This window comes from Pinus tabuliformis, chromosome 8 (genome assembly GCF_031772625.1).
Source record: "Pinus tabuliformis cultivar Carrire ecotype Pingquan chromosome 8, CPIR1, whole genome shotgun sequence".
Classification (NCBI taxonomy): domain Eukaryota; kingdom Viridiplantae; phylum Streptophyta; class Pinopsida; order Pinales; family Pinaceae; genus Pinus; species Pinus tabuliformis.
Window position 1 is genome coordinate 701091376 of NC_142294.1, and position 18942 is coordinate 701110317.

Below are 18942 nucleotides of genomic sequence, written 5' to 3' on the forward strand. Positions count from 1 at the left end.
AGGAGTATTCTTCTATCATGAAGAATGATGTTTGGGAGGTGGTGCCGAGGCCTGAGGGCAAATCCATGGTTACTTCCAGATGGCTTTACAAGGTAAAGCATGCTGCAAATGGCAGCATTGAGAAATTCAAAGCGAGGTTTGTGGCTAGAGGGTTCTCCCAGGTAGAGGGAGTTGATTATGAGGAGACCTTCGCTCCCGTGGCTCGATATACTTCGATCCGCTCCATTATATCAATAGCAGCAGAGATGGGTTGGAAGATCCACCAGATGGATGTGAAAACCGCATTTCTCAATGGCTTCATACAGGAGGAGGTGTACATTGAGCAGCCACAGGGCTTTGAGGTGCATGGGAAGGAGTCCCATGTGTGCAGACTGAAGAAGGCCCTTTATGGCCTGAAGCAAGCTCCCAGAGCTTGGTACTCCAAGATAGATACATATTTGCAGGGGATGGGTTTCACAAAGAGTGAGGCAGATCCGAACCTTTACTTTATTGTGATTGGTGAGGAGCCTCTCATTCTGGTGTTGTATGTGGATGACTTGATCATTACAGGTGCAGAGAGACTCATAGAGCACTGCAAGAGAGATCTTGCGACGGAGTTTGAGATGAAGGACATCGGCTTGATGCATTACTTTTTGGGTTTGGAGGTGTGGCAAGAGGAGGGGCATTTCTTCCTGGGGCAAAGGAAGTATATTGTGGACATCCTTAGCAGATTCCACATGGAGGATTGTAGACCCATGTCGACACCAATGATCACCAACTGGAAGAAGCTTCATGCTTCGAACTCCGAGTTGGTGGATCCCACATTGTACAGGCAGCTGATTGGTTCCTTGATGTATTTGGTCAACACTAGACCAGATATCTGTTTTGCAGTCAACACGATGAGTCAGTTTATGTGTGAGCCTAGGAAGGTTCACTGGGTGGCTGCAAAACACATTTTGCGATACTTACAGGGGACAGTGGATTATGGTCTGGACTACAGGCAGGGAGATGGAGTGAGATTGGCAGGATACACTGATTCTGATTGGGCAGGTTGTGCTTCTGATAGGAAGAGCACTTCAGGGTGCTGTTTTGGGTTGGGTTCAACAGTAGTGTCATAGTTCAGCCGGAAGCAGCAGTCAATAGCACTGAGTTCAGCGGAAGCAGAGTATATGGCAACCAGTCTAGCTAGTTGTGAGGCTATCTGGCTTCGCAAGATGTTGTTTGGCTTATTTGGTCAGCCGTTGAGACCTTCAGTGATTTACTGTGATAATCAGAGTTGCATTAAACTCACGGAGAATCCAGTATTTCATGACAGGTCAAAGCATATCGGGATCAGATATCATTTCATCAGAGACTATGTTCAGAAGGGAGTTGTGAAGCTCGAGTATATTTCCACTGATGAGCAGGTTGCAGATATCCTTACCAAAGCCTTACCACGGGGCAAGCATGTCTACTTCAGAGACAAGATGGGTGTGGTGAGGAACACCTTCCTCGGTAAGAGGGAGTGTTGAAATTTGGTACCGGAAGACAGGTGGTTCCCTTAGGCTTTGATCTTTGGCCTAGGTAAAAGTGTCCAAAAGAATTTAATTTTTCTCCTGAAGTGACTTTATAATTTTATAAAGTTAAATCTTATTTAAAAGTGACTTTAAGTGATAAAGTTACTAAGTCTAATTTTAAAGTGACTTTTATAAAGTCAATGAAAAATTAGAAAGGAAAAGTGACTTTGGAAATAAATGACTAAGTGGGTCTTTATTTAAGTGGGGTGAATTAAAAAATAAAAAGTGAGATTTAAATGAGCATTTAATCTCAGCCATTGATCTAAATCTATTTCAGCCATTGGATTTAGAGATCACCCAAAAATCACTTGGGTCACCCAAAAGTCATTTGGAGTTATATTAAAGGAGGAAAAGATCACATTCGATTCAATTCTTTCATGAGCAGATTGGGAGAAGGAGAGCAAGAGAGCAAGAGAGATTTCTGAGCAGGGAGGAGAAGGAGACAGCAGCTTGGCACACATTCCAAAGCAACAGTTGAGCAGATTTGTACAGCTGATTCAGCACACAGTGAAAGGCAGATTTTGGCACGATTTTCGAGGAGAGGTTTGCACAAAAATCGAGGAGCAGTTTGCTGGTTTTTCTGCACGCAAAACGAGGGCCATACAGCAGCATTTAATGCTGAAAGTGGGCACGAAAATCGAGGAGACCGTACAGCATTTATTGCTGTCCTGTTTGCTGTAATTTCCAGTTTGCTGTGAAGCATGGGAAAAGAGATAAGTTGTAAATTTGCTTGCTGATTTTTTTGCTGAAAATTTCTCACTGTAAAAGGCAATTTTCATAAATAAAGAAGAGCTCTCAAACTGGGTTTCCCCAAGAGTTGTAGGGGGTTTTTCCAGGGTCACATTGACCAAAAATCTCAGTGTTTAAATGTGTTTTAATGGCTGTTTATTACTGCTGATTTTTATTTCTGCAATTTCCAGCATTCTGTAAAATTTCCAGAATTTGTGTTTTCAGCAAATTTATTTTTTTCAGCTTGTTAAATGTATGGTTATAGGAAAGGGCATTTAACTATATGGGAGAAATAAGGAGAAACTGAAAACCGGGGTGGGAAAACAGAAATTTCTACAATATATATATATATATATATATGGCGGCCTAAATATACCATAAATATATAAAAAATTGTACAGCGCTGGACACAAAGTTTTACAACACATACAATAAAGGTATATATCAGAGTTCCAACAATGTGATAGTGGTCCTTCACGTAGCACTCCCAACTTAAATTCACCGCAATGAACAATGCAACTTCAAAACGGTTCAACGCATACCATTTAACATAGGCCACCAGCGTTCAAAACAATTCAACGCATACCAAGTGATTCGAGTAGCAGCTCTTCAAAAAAAATTGACACCATTTGGGCGGCACCACCATGCTGAGCAGCCAATCCAAGTTCTCCAACAAACGTACAATGTAAATGCACCAACCAAGTATTAAACAACAAATGGCAAATAAACTCAACGAATCGACCAATGTACATATAAACTCAATGAACTAGCACAAAGAATGGACACATAGTCGCAATTGAACTCGGCTTTCACCAGCACTGTGGGTAGAAAATAGCAACATATTCAACCTCGACGAGCGACATTCATTCTCGACGCATGCACAAACACGCTTACAGATAATTAATGGCTGCAAGTTCTCGGAGAGGGATAGAGAACAATGGGGCAATTTTAATACCAGCGTTAATACACAGCTGATTCACACGTTAATACACAGTTGATTCACGCGTTGATACACAGTTGATTCATGCACGCAAATCCCAACCAAGGAACCTGATTCACGCATGGTTCTTTAACCTTCTGGTTTTGTTCAACGAATGGTTACAGTGGCAGTGACTACAGAGTGGCAGCGACTGTGGGGGGGATAGAGAGTGCAGCAGGCAGTGGATAGAGAACAGTAGGCAGTGGACAGAGAGCAGTAGGCAGAAGGGAGTTACAACTATTTTGGGAGCTGGCTCTGATACCATGTCAGGCCAGGCAGTAACTCCTCAAAGCAAAATTGATTTGTATGTATTATTCCTTCAAGTTGGTCTTCATTATATACATGAGGGAGACTGTTCACTTCATCTCTCGATCACTGTTCATGTCTCTTATTATTTATTTACATTGATTTTATTTATTCACCCAATCCTGATGATTAGGTGTCAACAAAGTTTGCTAAATCATCTTGGAAGGCTGACTTGGTGGAGGAGGAAGGTCTTTTGGGTATAAGGTCTTGGTCTATCTCAATTTGATTTACTAGTGGACGAGTTTGACTAGGTTTTCCCCTAGAGAGGGGTTTTAGCCCTGGCTGAGTGCCTACACCTGGAGTCGTTGATCTTTACATTTTGATTTGATGATTGCTTGATGAAACTAAGATAAAAGAAGAACATAAAGAGAAGATAATAAAACTACAAGAATATCACAAGTAATTATCAACATAAGAAAATCTTTCTGCCTTTCTGATTTTCTAACATGGTATCAGAGCTAAGGTGAAGAAGGAAGAAAAAGGCAACTTGAAGATCTACTGAAAGGGTCAAAAGATAAGAATCATATAAGAAGAGGAAGGTCTACTATATCAAGAAAAGAAGACATGACAATGAAGTCTGAAAACAAGCTAGAAGGAGCCTCCAACTACAGGGCATGGAAGAAGAGGATAGATCTTATTCTCGCTAAGCATAAAGTTTTGGATCTTGTTCAAGGAAAAGTTAAGAAACCTACAGATGATGTAGAAAAGGAGAAATTCAGGGAAACTGACATCTTGGCCATGAATCTAATAGTAGATGGAGTGAAGGACAATCTAATCCCATACATATCCAATATAGATTTTGCTCAAGAAATGTATGAAGCCCTCTCCAAGTTGTTCACCATCAAGAATATTGGTCAGATAGCTAGTCTCAAGAATGAACTAAGAACAATTAAGATGACGAAAGATGATATTGTTTCATCATATTTTGTAAGGATCTCTAGAATAAGAGATGAACTCCAAGCTATATATGAAATTGTACCAGAAAAGGAACTCATGATCACTGCTCTACTAGGTCTACCAAAATCTTGGAGCGCTTTTGTATCAAGAATTAACAGTTAGAAAGATACCCCAACCTTTGAACAAATGTGGAATGCATGCAGTCAAGAAGAAGCCCAAACCTCATTAGTAAATAAGAAGAAGGAAGATGAAGAAGACGGCACTTCTAATGCCTGCTCTACTCATCACAAGAAGAAGGGAACATTTAAGAAGTTCAAAGGACCAAAGAAAAAGGTTGATCTATCAAAAATTAAGTGCTACAATGGCCACAAAATGGGACATTACAAAAGTCAATGTCATGAGAATCCAAGGAATAAAAAGAGAGAAAGAGAACATGCAAAAGTTGTGGATGAAGCCCCACCTAGAAGAACAAGACTAAAGAATCTGAAGTCAAGGACTTATACTATTAAGTCTCCTCTTACATATCCTTCTTAGTCTACTATTTTAAGTTTTGTAATATGTTTTGATTTCTAGAGTTTGTAGATATAATATATCTTGTTAGAACATTTTTGAATTGTTTTGATAAGTTGTAGGTATCCCTCAAAAAGATTAGGATTAAGAGGGAGCCTTCACCATTTTACCAAAAGATAAGTATCTTGTTCCTTGTTTCCTCTTTTATGTTTGGTTTTCTCCTCACATCATAATTTGTTTGTATTGTATATTAATAACCTTTTCCTTATATTTTCCCTCGTTAGGAAAGCTTGCAGAATGCACAAAGGTTATGGAGGAGACCTCAAAGGAAAGACTTGAATCATGAAAGAAGTCCTGTTGCAAAGGAAGCCCTTCAAGAATTGATGTCCTACAAGGTTTGTTAAAGAACAACTCAAGGTATGTCTTAGACTACAAGTTTTGTTGTAAGGTTTTCTTCATCCAAAAGGTATGATCATGCTTCTTTTGAAATTTGCATTATATTACTAACATTATTATGTATAGGGTTTTGAATCATAAAGATTCTTGTTAGGGTGATTAATCATTATATTGAATCTACCCTCGTTATATTATCTCTTATCATTTGATCATTCTTATGAAACCCTAACCCTTAGGGTTCATTGTAAAACCATGGCCTCTTGATGCTAAGGGTATGTTTATGTTAATATTGAAACCCTAGTCTACTTAGGGGTTGTTGATAAAGTCTAGAACTTATAATGAAATCCTATTCTTTTGAAGTTTAGGATTTTTGATAATACTATGGTAAAAACACTAATCCTTTAGGGTTTACTGTTAATGTCTAGGTTATATAACAAAACCCTAGATTTTTAGGGTTTGGTGAATTAGGGTTTATGAACAAAACCCTTGCAATATTTATAGTAAGATCCTAGGAAAGAAATCCTAGGTGTATATTCTTCTGCATGATTGAAATCCTAGTCTGGTCAAAATTGTTGTATATCTAACTTCGTTGAATTGACGGTTGTAGAAGATATTGATGTGAAATGTTAGTGCATCCTAGATATGTATATGCGAGTATGCTAACTTAATTGTTGATACTCATGTTTTAGTTTGTAACAAAACCCTAGTAGAGATTGATATTCTAGGACATTATGATATTGTTTTCAATTATTGATATGATTTAGCTTTGATGATAAAATCTAGGGTCTACAAAAAACCCTAGTAGAGTCTAACATGTAATTTTAAAAGCATATTGTTGAAACCTTAGATGTATCGTAATATGATTGGATTGTTATTTGATTGAATCTAAGGCTTTGTGTCTTGAAGACAGAGTCTAGGTTTTATGACACAACCCGAGCAAGTTGTTAAAGTCTAGAATATAAAAGCATGTAATCAGCAAAGATTATGAATCTATCTAGGTTTAAGTATCTGATGTCTAAAGTTCGAACGTTTTGACGCTTCCATTGCAATAATATGATTTTGATATAGTTAACTTCATGCTTCTATATATTTGAATTTGGTTGTACTTGCTATTAAAGTTTTGCAAGTACATGATCTTCAAGATGTTGAAGATGTTCATAATTGAAGATGATAATAATGATGAGCACGATGATGATGATCAAGATGACCTTGATGTCATGAGAAAGAATGAAGCCTTGAAAGGTTGAAGTTTATTCGATGTTATAAAAGAAGGAAGATGTTGATCTCCCCAAGTTAAGAGGGAGCTTGGATAGAAGAAAAGGTATATCTCCCCAGTTGAGAGGGAGGACATATTATGACAGTCATAATCAATACCTTGAAGAAAGAATGAAATCGAAGAATGAATGAAAGTACTTCAAATGGATTTGCAAACAAAAGGCTTGAGAAGTATTGAGGTTGTATTTGGTGCTACCTAAGAAGTGAAAGAAGAAGAAAGCTTCTGACAAACCATATTTGTATAACTTGATATAAGTAGCATCAGAATGATTGAGGACCCCAAAGGTTTGTGTTTACTTGTATATATATTTAAAGGTTATTATTGATTGGGATCGTGATTGTGCAAGATCTCTCCGTAAAAAGATTGAACGTTTGAAGGATGCTTGGAGTAGTGGATATATATATCTGATTTAGTTGATAAGGAGAGATGAAGCATCTTGTGGCAACAAGATGCATGGGAGGACATCTGGTCGGCATATGTGTTGATGTCTAGATCACGAAGTAGGGAGGGTGGCATTGGTCATGAAGCTTCGATCTTGGATACACACCTAGATCCCTGGGTTGGTGTTAGAGTTTAAAAGCCTGATGGTACCTAAAGTGGCTAAAGCTTGAGTACACCTTAGTCCCACTCAATTAGAGTACCCTGGTCAAGTATCTAATTTGTAGCACTACGTGTGTTGTGACTCTTCATAAAGTATATCACTTTGAGATTTTCCATGTACCTTTGTATATATGTAATTATGAATACATCCTTAGTTAAGAGGGAGTGTTGAAAAATGTAACTAGTATCGGTCTTCATAATTGTATTTCAGTCATGATGTAATGTATTTGTCAAAAGAAAGAAAAAGAAATTTATTATAAAGGAAATTGAATTATTAAAGCATGGGTTTCATGGTTGGGTAAATGGTTCTTAGATCAAAGCCTCCATTCTAGGCTTCTAGGGTTTATGTCAAGTGTCCTTGTCTATGTCATAATGTAAAAGACCCTTCTTGGGCTTTGTCAATCAAGGAAGAAAATTATTTTTATGTAAAATGGGTCATTTAGGCCTCCTCCACCAAGTTGGCCTCAACCTGGACAAGTTGGCCTAATTAGGGAGGCAAAAACCACTATAAAAGGGCAGCAACTCGACTCATTTGGAGCATATCAACCACAAGTTCGATCTGCAATAGCTAGAGACTAAAAAAGGGTGTGAAGTTCAAGGAAGAGGAAGAAAACCCTAACAAAGGAGAAGGAAGGCTTTGTCAAGCAAAAGGAAGTCGAATTTTCCCTCTCTACTCTCACACGTGCAAAATTTTGAAATTGTTGGGGAGGCCAAAATTTTGGATCTGCAATAAGGTTGAAATTCTGGTTGCAGGGGGTCAAAATTTTGGATTGTTGCTAGGCTAAAACAGTTGGACAAAGAAAGACTATTGGAGTTTGCTGAATCATCTTGAAAGGATGACTTGGTGGAGGAGAAAGGTCTTTTGGGTCTAAGGTCTTGGTCTATCTCAATTTGATTTACTAGTGGAAGAGTTTGACTGGGTTTTCCCCTAGACAGGGGTTTTAGCCCTGGTTGAGTGCCTACATCTGGTGTCGTTGATCTTTATGTTTTGATTTGATGATTGCTTGATGAAACTAAGACAAAAGAAGAACATAAAGAGAAGATAATAAAACTACAAGGATATCACAAGTAAATATCAACATAAGATAATATTTCTGCCTTTTTATTTTCTAACAATAACAAGTCCACCACCAAGATATTCCATCTAACAAAGCTATTTGGACTTAATGCCTCAAGTGTGTTGTTTAAAATCAAGAGGCATCAATCCATATGTCATCACTAAAACATCAAAAGAAGAAGCAATGTCCTATGATATAGGATGAGTATCTCCTTAGAACATGTCTATGCTTTCCTATATTTCACTAATGTTAGGAGAGTTATGCTAGGAGAGGAAAGCTCGAGTGTGCCCACTAGTATAAGATTATATGCACAAATGAAAGCAAGGACAAAAATTTGCAATGAACTACTCTGCGCCCTAACCTCTACATTTTTATATTGCAAATGAGAAATGGTAGTATGCTAAGGGCATAAATATCATTTAGAAAGACAACTTCAATACAAAGTTGAATAACTTGTTCATTGACCATAGCAATGGTTACTAGCAATGAAGCAATATGGTCTCTTCTTTATTTTTCTACATAGAGTGTTTCCTCTTCTACCAAATATTTGAAGAGACAATTTTTCTTCTAGAATGGCATCCATGGCAAAAAATAAAAAATATTTCTCCTTTTCACTGAAAGGTAAAAATGCCCTAAATAGCTTCAAAAATAAACCTATAAAATAAAAAATTCAAGGATATTTGAACCTTATTTTCTTTTGTTGCAATTAATAGCCTTATCGGTCATTTTATGGAGATTTTGTTGATCAATATACAAGACGATGTTGATTTAGCCTTCAATAATTGTGTGGAAATAGAGAAGATATAAAACGAAGTCGCTCTTGTATTTCAACCAAATTTACATATACCAATCCCACTAAAAGCCACTTGATATGCTATATGAGTAGACTTGGGATTTGTGTAAAACAAGGAGTTTACGAACTTCTTGTTACATTCACAAATCTAAACAAATGAAATGCAAAAAATTCACAAACCAAATAAGCTTGCCTCTTTTATGAATAGATCCACGAGTCATAGTCACAACAAACTAGGACACAAGCAATTAATGTTGAAACTTGACAAAAAACACAAGCCAAGGCTTGTTATGCATGAATGTGAGGATCGATCACGGCATAAAGGAGGAGACAAAATTATTTGTTTGATTCAAACCACCCAAGGAATACTTTGTAGACACAAACTACAACACGAATTAGTCTCCATCACACACCATGGCCATACTGAAAAAATGAATATTAGAAAACAACTTGAGCAAATCATAAAACTTGTGGAACGAATATCTTGATAGGGCATGCACAAAACTAGGCAAACTAAGATCAAATATCCTTTCACAATACTTCATGCATCTCCAAACTTCTCTAACATAACCATATCAAACTTGTAGTAGTCATCACAAGTATTGGTTTTTATTCCTCACGAAACTACACTCTGATACCATGTTGAGATTTCACATGGAAAACCATCATAAACATATCACATATTCAATTCATAACTTAGCTGATGAGCCCATTCAAAGATGGAGACAACATGAAAGAAAGAGAAGTGCTATATTTGATAATTCATATGTTAAATCACTTATTAGAGAGCAACGGCTCATCAGATTATGAATTACGATGCTTCTTGAGCGTGTATTTATACACTTATCAAGAAGTAAAGCACCCTCCCTAAGAGGGGTTATGGGATCCAACAATGTCAACCTTAGCCATAACTTAGAATAGCAATCAATAACAAATAATAATCCTTACAAAATGAGGTCGGCCATGGCCAAATGTGGTGATTACACCATTCTGAACATCTGATGCATCACAATGTGTAGGTAACTAAAAGAAGTAGCAATGAAGCATGCCCCTAGAAGATAGTAGACACTAGATAAAACTTGCAATTAAGGTTCTTGGGAAAAAACTTGCAATTAAGGTTGCCTTGGCTTATAAGATTCTTCATGCATGTTGATTATACAAGAGGAGTGTTAGAGGAAGAAGGATGCTAGAGCATGATGATGAGTGTGGACAAGTGTACAAGGTGTGGAAATTGTTACAAGAGGAGAGCCAAAAATGTCAAAAGGGTAAGAATCTCTTGATTGTAGACCTATGGTTGTTGGAGAATCTCTAACAAGGTCTAGAATATGGCCAACATGTTTTCCATCATTTTGGTCTAAAACCATTATTGTTGCACAAATTCATGTTGCTAATGTACAAAAGTTTCCACGAAAAATTGGTTTTGTTTTACCAATCTACCAAGAATTAGGCAATGCAGGGAGATTGCGAATGCAAAGAATCTCTAGAAGAATTGCACATAGCCATAGTGCAAGTCTGTAGGAACTTTTATGTCATTTTCAAGCCATCAATAGTAATATGAGTTACAAGCAAAGAACAAGCCTGAGTGCAAAAAATTGCAAGTGTGGGGCAATTCGATGGGTTTCATCAACATAATCAACAAAAAGCCAATGAAATGCATAAGAAACTAATATAGCAAGCCAAAAAGGACCAACAATTATGCCAATCCCAAATAAATATTTATAGCTATAGCTAAATTATAGCAATCTTGTAGAAAAATGAAAATTCTAAGAAAAAAAATATGTAGAGAAGCCCAAGTGATGATGAGTTGCGTACATACCAATGGCCTGAAATTAGGGGAGCAGCATGTCAATACACCTATAGATTCACTTGAACACTTGGAGTTAAGAACTAGAGGAGAATTTTGTGCAAGAAAATTTCCCCAGTGATCCTGAAATTACAAAACCCTAAAGAGGCTATGATGCCAATTGATATAGGCACACAACAACAATGTGAACTTGCATACAAGATAACGAAAGAGAGAAAGCATAAGAAGCAAGGAGATTGTCATAACATACATATATTTACACTCTTACTTGTGTTATCTCATTTATAAAAGTGCAAAATTGTGGGAGAGTAATCATGTTTAACCAAGTCTCCAATATAATTCAATAACGTAGATGAGTGAACATTTCAAACGAAGTCATGCACGAGTACAAAATAGATATATGAAGTGTACTAAAGTACAATATAGAACTATAATTCATATCAACTACAGTTTGTCTCATTAACTTTTCTCATCATCTAACAAACACTCGTTGCTACACAAGCACAAGATTAGTCTCCACTTCATTGTCTAGCATTCACCCCTTTGTTTTAATATTTTGTTATTCATCCTTTTCTGGTTTAATTTCGCCCTTTTTTGTCTTTCCCATTTAGTATATATCTTAGTCTCTCTCACATTACTATTGCCACTTAATGTATTTTGGAGTTTCAATCTTCCGAGGTCTTTGATGTAATTTCTCTCTTTCTAAAGACAAAGGCTAAACACAAAGCTCTTCATGATAGAAATCATCCTCCACAACATTTTTCAAATTGAAGATAAGTTATGGTTACATCTCAACAAACCTACAAGATACAACAACTATAAGATATTATCCCACAATACAAAAATAAAAACCCAGACAAGGAAAACACATATTATTGCATGCTTGATTGACAAGAAAGGAAACGTCCCTTCACAACACAGGGAAGTTCCTCAATTCACATTTACCGACAATTTAACCATCTCTAGCAATAATTTTGCAGAACATTTTCCTAAGAAGAGAGAAATTAATAATTGATGGTTTGTTGAGCGAAAATACCAAGTAGTATTTCCTCATCCTAGTGTATTGTACATATAATGTACTTTTGCTCCATCACCCCTAAAATTGGGGAACTAGAAAGAGTTAAGTGTGCATTCTAGGCATAGCATTACATTATTATCAGTCTGATATTAGCGAATAACATGTAACAATGATGACTAGTGGTCTCCCTTTTACCTAAGGGCATCTTAATGTTCATTCATTCATAGTTGAGGTAAGAATTCTCAAATTTTTTGAGCAAGTCGTGTTGTTTCCTATCATCTCAAAAGCCAAATTTTAGTTTTCTATCTTGCACCATATCAAAGCATATCAACCAAGCATTTGGAAACACAATTCTCATCACTAGCTTCTTCCCATTTATTAAAGGAAAATATTGTTAACAAAGAATTTAATGGACCTTCAATATCCTCGTTACTCTTTGGGCTTTGGCCACATTCTTTCTTTGATGTCTTGCAAATCTGAACTTTGGTTAAATTATCTTATGGTCCTTCACCCATTTTGTTCTCCTTCTCGTTTCACTTCTTTTTTTTCTTTTTTCTTTTTTCTTTTCTTTCTCTCTTTTTTAACAAAACTACTTGTAAATTTGTAATGGATATGTATTAAGCACTTTCATCTATTGGAACTATTATCAAGCTTTTTGTTAAAATTCCTAGCATTCTAAGTCTGGTATATGACTAAATTAGCACATAAACACACTAGGAGTGCTCAACAATGAACAACACTGCATAGTGGAATATATCAACAGTGAAATCAATAACAGTACATGAAATATAGAGGCCCAAAACTCGTTCTTATTAGTCCATCAATAAACAATCATAAGGCTCCCGTACCATGGATCATGGCCCTTTATAAAACCTGATACAAACTAGTATACACAGTATACAACAGCTAGGGCTGAGGTCTAATCCTTTAGACCCTCATTTGTCCTTCAAACATAAAGACTAAACAACTTGACTTGTATTTGTTGTTCTTTGCAAGCAGCCCTTTTTGTCCACTTTGTCCTTGATGTACCTTGTTGTAGCTCATGTCCTTTAGATGCAACAAACTTCTTATAGCATATGGTATGCTCCGTTAGACCACAATCAGCCTTGTTGCGCACTTGGCAAACTCTTTGATTGGCTTCTCAAGTTTGGGCTTATCCCTTTAGCCCACACACTACTTGTTGTAACAATTCCATAGCCCTATTACAACTCAGCCAGTATTATATCGGCCCTCCATGGCCAGTAGCACTTTGTTGTCCAAACACAAGCCCTTCTTCTAACCTTGGTAGCCTCGTCAATAAGTCTTGGGTTCCATTCCAGTCTTGTTATGACCTCGATTGTCCAACTGTAGGCTTCAGCTTACTCTCATGGGCATAGTGTTGTTGCAGCCTGCCCTAACCAAGGCTACTGGACCACTTTCCAGCCCTTCTCCAAGCCATGGCCTGCTGCCTAGCCCTTCTTGAACCCTTTTTTCAACCTTCTTAGGCCTCGACTATCCTCCAATACACAGCACGGTCCTCTTGCTTGTAGATGGCCTCGGCCCCCCAAGACAAACCCTCAATAGTTGCAGATCTTCCTAAATAAACTTTCTACTACTACGGGCTTTCTAGCTAAGCCAAATCTCCTTGCCAAACAGACTTCCGCCCTTCTTGTCTAAGGTAGACCCTTGACCTGTTCTTCTTGTGGCTGCACAGGCAAGCCCTGCAGCGCCTGCAACCTACCCTAAACTCGACTACCTTCACACACAAACGCGTCCTCGCTGCAGTGTCTATGAGAGCATAAAACACTAACTCGGCCTCCTCTTGGACTCTTACTCCACAAATGAAGTTCTTCACTTATGTGTCTAGGCCTCTCATTTGGCATCTATTTATAGTTGTCCAGGGGGTGTGAAACCCCAACAACCACGTCCCTTGGCCTAACTGGCCAACCTAAGCCTACATTACTCAAAATCAAAATAAATTCATTTCTTGGTTTTAAGCCACTCCTTTGGATCAAAACCCCAAACTTGGGTAATTTGCCCAACAAACTTACTTTTTGTGGGTTTCCCTTCACTGAGAAATGCCTTTTGAGCTACCCAAATTTCAACACTTTTAACTGGCTGATAGTAATTTTATTCATTTCGATTGATGTTTTTCCAACTGCTACTTACCATGTAGAACTAAAAAGACCTTGTTGGTTGAAAGAACGCGTATAAGTTATTGAAGCAAATGAAGTTCACAAAGACTATCAACCACCAATTCCATTCCAACTGATCGAGCAGTAGCTAAATTCAATCCTCCAAAGATGTGGGTAAGGGTTGTTATAAAAGATGTTTTAATGTAATCACTGTCCCATTGAAAGATGCAAATGCTATGGTAGATACTTTGTGGGGACTTTAATTCAAGAATTTGGGAACTATGGAGCTGAAATCCAACACAAAAGCAGACCAAATTACTTCGGGTTGATAATGGGGCATTGACGTAGTATTAAGCAGGTCACCAAGGATTCATTCTCATTATAGCCTGCCACCATGAATGGCACAAGTTCCAAAGGAATGAGACTGGGTGCAAGTCCTGGGCAATTTTGATGGAATAGTTAACCTTCAGACCTGGTACCTGAGCCAAAAGAAGTCAGCTGTATGCAGTACAAACCCTTGGGGCATGTTTTTAGAAGCACGATAAAATGGATTTTGGGTAAATCTTGTGGAAGGAAGACTTTGGGTAAATCTAAGCACATTAACGGAGAACAAATAAAAACAATTCATCAAAAGAAACCATTGGCAGCTACACTAATTCTGCTCTATCATTCTATGATACCTACGACCGAATTTGACTAGATAATCCTACCTTGGAACACTTTAAGACCGACTTTAAGAAATTAAAATTATGTGACCCATTTCAAATTATTGAATAGATTGCACCTTCAATTAATTTGAAGAGACAGAGACTCTAAAGAGGCTGTAATAATATCAGCTTCGAGATAGGTTGGTACAGAGTTTAATCTTTAACTTTTATCAATTCTTTTATGAGATACCTTAAGACCAGGTTCAAGAATCGTATTTTAACAAACTCTGCCGAACGCATTTTATTTGAGGAATCCCCATAGCAGACAGCATAAAACGGAAACTAACGAGTTAAGGGTTTTGAGGGTATCCCGTGAGGATTATTTGGGGCTGAAATGCATGCTTAAAACCAGAATAACAGTGTACCTTGGACGTAGAAACAATCCAAATCTACATGAGCAATCACTCGAACCTCCTGAGGTTCCGGCCGAGCCACAGGCATTTTGATTTGATTTCCTACTTCTTTGCCGCCTTCTCCACGCGATCATCCCACATGACCCCGCGATAAATAGGGGAAATCTATAGCGGCCATCGACGGTTCAGAAAAGTTGAAATAGAGATTTAGGGCGATGCCACGTTGAGGCCTTAGAAAGGCGCGAGATCCAATATTACAGAATATAGTGGATGTAGAAAGTCACATGGTTTCAAACTCTTTTACCCTCCTTGTATATATATATACATGTATTTTGAAAAGAAAGAAAAACTGTAGTCTAATCAGGGTTCAAATTTACCATGAAATTATGGAAATTTTGGCAAGATTTTAATAAAATTCGGCCGAAGTTTTTGTAAATCTATGTTACAGTTGTCAAATTTCAAGATTTTGGGTGCTCAAGAGGTTTTTGATGGTGTTGAATCCATTTCCACCATCAAAAACGCTATTCAAACACTCTCACTGCCATATTTTAAAAAAAAATGTATGATTTCGTCTAAGCAAATTTGTCGCCTCAGTGAATGACGTTGAAAAGAAATGTCCTAGGTTAAGATTTTTGTTTTGAGCCTACGTGTATAATGATCATTGGGCTCATCATATGGAAATGTTATTTGTTTTGTTATAATATCTATGTTACCTATGAAGTATGGAGATGTTATTTGTTATAAAATCTTTGTTACCTATGGAGTATGGTTGTACAAGAGATTGGTGTTATTTTCACATGGATTTAGTTGTAATACGTTATAGTATGTAATCTGACACTATCATATATGACTGAATAATTTTAATTTTTTTATTTATTTTTTTCGGAGTTAGGTTGACGCTGGATGGAAAAACAATTTGCCTACTAGTGGGATATTAACGCCCCTTGGGGTAGTTTAATGTCCCAAAGGTGGCTTCCATCCTCAAGCCCTCTCATGATACTTGAACCAACGCCCTAGTGAGGACTAAACCCACACAAAGCAATTGATATACACCTCGTAAATATAGTGTTATTGTATATGGAAATTAATACTTTGTAACATTGCATTGGATTATATTTATCTTTCTATAAAAATAAAAATAAAATAAGTTAGATTGTATTTTTTAAACGAAATTTAAGGTTTTATCTTTAAATTCTTACTTTTTAATTCATGTTTGTATATTTAAATTTAATGTGTTTAACGTAATTTTTTAGATTAATGTAGAGCGCATAAAGAGTTGAAATATTTAAATTCAATGCATTTGGATAGGACAGACAAAACATCAATATAATGTTAAGATTTAATGCATCATTATATAGGTATAAATCACCTTGCCTATAATTAAAATATAGAATGCACCTTACGATTTGTATTATAACTATATAACCAACTTAGACTCATATAAACCTTAGCATAGATAGTATGGTTAAATATCACACCATGCATGTATGATTATCTTTGTCACACTTTTATGTCTTGTGTATTGTGCATCCACAATACTCAACTTTGTCCATCTTTACAACTCTATGAAAGATGAATTGCAATTTTGGTGAGATTAAACCTTAGCATAGATATTATGGATAAATATCACACTATACATATATGTTTATCTTTGCCACACTTTTATGTCTTATGTATTATGCATCCACAACACTCCACTGTATCCACCTTTATAACTCTAGGAAAGATGAATTGTAATTTTGGGTGAGATGAAAAGGTGACATAAGAAGAAAGAATCAATTTGCAACAACACTCAACATTTTCGCTCCATACCATTGATTATAATAAAGTGTTGCAATAAATGGAATGAGAATTCATTATTTTTTTAAATTTACTTCATATTTATTGTTTGTTAATTTTGTGACATTTTGCTTATATAATGCTATAGATAAATCTGAAATCATTTATTTTTTAAATTGCATTATTAGTAAATGATAGGCATTATTTTATCCCTCTAAAAATCATGTTAATTTACAAATACACACAAATTTAAAATTAGTCATCACATGTATAAAAGAAAAATATAACATAAAACAAATTTGAAAAGTATTTGACCTTTTTTTATTTGATAGAATGTTCAATGTTAAGTACGTTTTACACCACATTCTAAAAATTAACAATTTTATTCTTTTTAATGAATTAATTTATGTTATCATTATTAAAAGTAATTTATACGATTGTCGGGTGGGGTAGGAGGTCAAGGGGCGAGCTCGCCACCCCACCTCCTTAGAATTCATTTAAGAGGGGGGTGGTGTGGCTAGCCCCCCACATGTACAAGCATGTGACGTCTAATGCGGAGTACCAATATGAAGCACCAAATTTCTATTCTCATTATCGCTTGAAGGGGAGATCTACTCTTGTGTATATGGTATTGCCCTAAATATCCCCCTTCGTAAGTGGGATTTTCCGAACGTGGCGTGGCGGTTCTAATCACGACGATGAAGCCATTCCATGGAAATTTTACAGTCGATTTGCATGCTTTGGAACCTGTCAGTCCTCATTTTTTGGTTGGAGGATGTTTAGGCTATCGAATAGGTTCCAAGGGTTAATGGCACCCGGGCGCAACAAATATTTAATGTTGTATATAGAATACCTTCAAAAGGTTGGGTTTGGAAGCATAATTCAAGTAAATTAGTGACGCCCACTAGACCTGGGTTTCACATCAAGACTAGAAACTAAGACGTTGGATCCTCGTCTACATCTGGAGTAGCTAGAGACTTGGACAACCTTACCAGTGGTAAAATATGTGCCTATTAGTCTGCATTCTAACTTTTCTAGAGTTTATGATATGGTTTTCAGTCTGTTCCTAGGGTCAATTTTTACTGGTGGTATTTGGCCATTCTTCCTAGGGAGTTTGTCTCAAATTTTATCCTTACATCCAACCAGTTTGCCCCCTTTTTGTTTTGTTGTCCCCTGGTGGTGGTCGATTATGTTGGGTTCACCTATTTGGGACGTTCCTTCCCCTTTGGTTCAATCTCTCTGCACTCTGTCTTCACCCTAATTTCTCCCTCGACAAAGTTTGATGCCCAATATTTGGTCTTTGCTATTATTCCCTCCTAGTCATCATGCATTGTCGTCGCATGCGCAGTCGCCAAGGGAAGGGTGGTTGAGGCCCTCAAGGCAGACCACGTGCACAGACCCAAGAAGAAGAAATCTCAATAATATTTAATTTGGCCACTCCCTCGTAAATTTGGTCTGAAATTTGTCATATGGAAACCTTATCTGTTGTTGATCAAAAACCTTCTCAGATTCTACTATTATTAATGTGGTTTCCCAATGGGTTCTTGATCATGGTAATATCAAGGGAAAACGAAAGCAATACCTTAATTCTATAACGTTGCATTGGTAATTGTAAACCATCATTGGTCGAGTTCTAAAACAAAAACAAGAGGAACAATACAACATATTTGTAGCCCTAGAAGATATCAATTATGATCAGTGGAATCAGCGATTCTGTTTGAAGCGTTTGGATGGCAGGATAGCACATATAGAGAGCCACCTTCAGTGTGACAAAAAAATGCAACTCCCCTAGGATTCAATTCCAAAATCTAGCTTTAGCAACTTCATCTGAATGATGCTCTTGATATGCACTTATGTAATGCACTTTTGTCGTAGGTTGTTTAGTAAATCTATTTTATATAGGACTGTTTATTTCTAGATTATGTTAATTTCTACTTAGACTTTATGGCAAGTAGGTGATCAATATATATGGTTTCCTAAGTGGCAGATTGAGATCATCTACGACTGGCTCAACGCGACCACAAATATATGTTTAATGTAATAATATTTTGATTTTCTTAGGCAATGCAGAATTAATTCGTTATGTGT

The 18942-nt window shown here is 36.8% G+C and overlaps 1 protein-coding gene across 2 annotated transcripts in view; it reads right to left on the minus strand.

Annotated features, from left to right (window-relative positions):
* Nucleotides 1–15306, minus strand: part of POLH (Y-family DNA polymerase H) — a 252547-nt gene extending 237241 nt beyond the window's left edge. The window contains exon 1 of one of the 2 annotated variants that reach the window (XM_089372685.1): nucleotides 15088–15306. In XM_089372685.1, coding sequence (XP_089228811.1) covers nucleotides 15088–15163 — 76 coding nt within the window. In that variant the 5' untranslated portion in view covers nucleotides 15164–15306. The remainder of the gene's footprint in view (nucleotides 1–15087) is intronic. The other variant, XM_089372686.1, reaches the window with a different exon arrangement.
* Between the last annotated feature and the right edge of the window lie 3636 nt (nucleotides 15307–18942).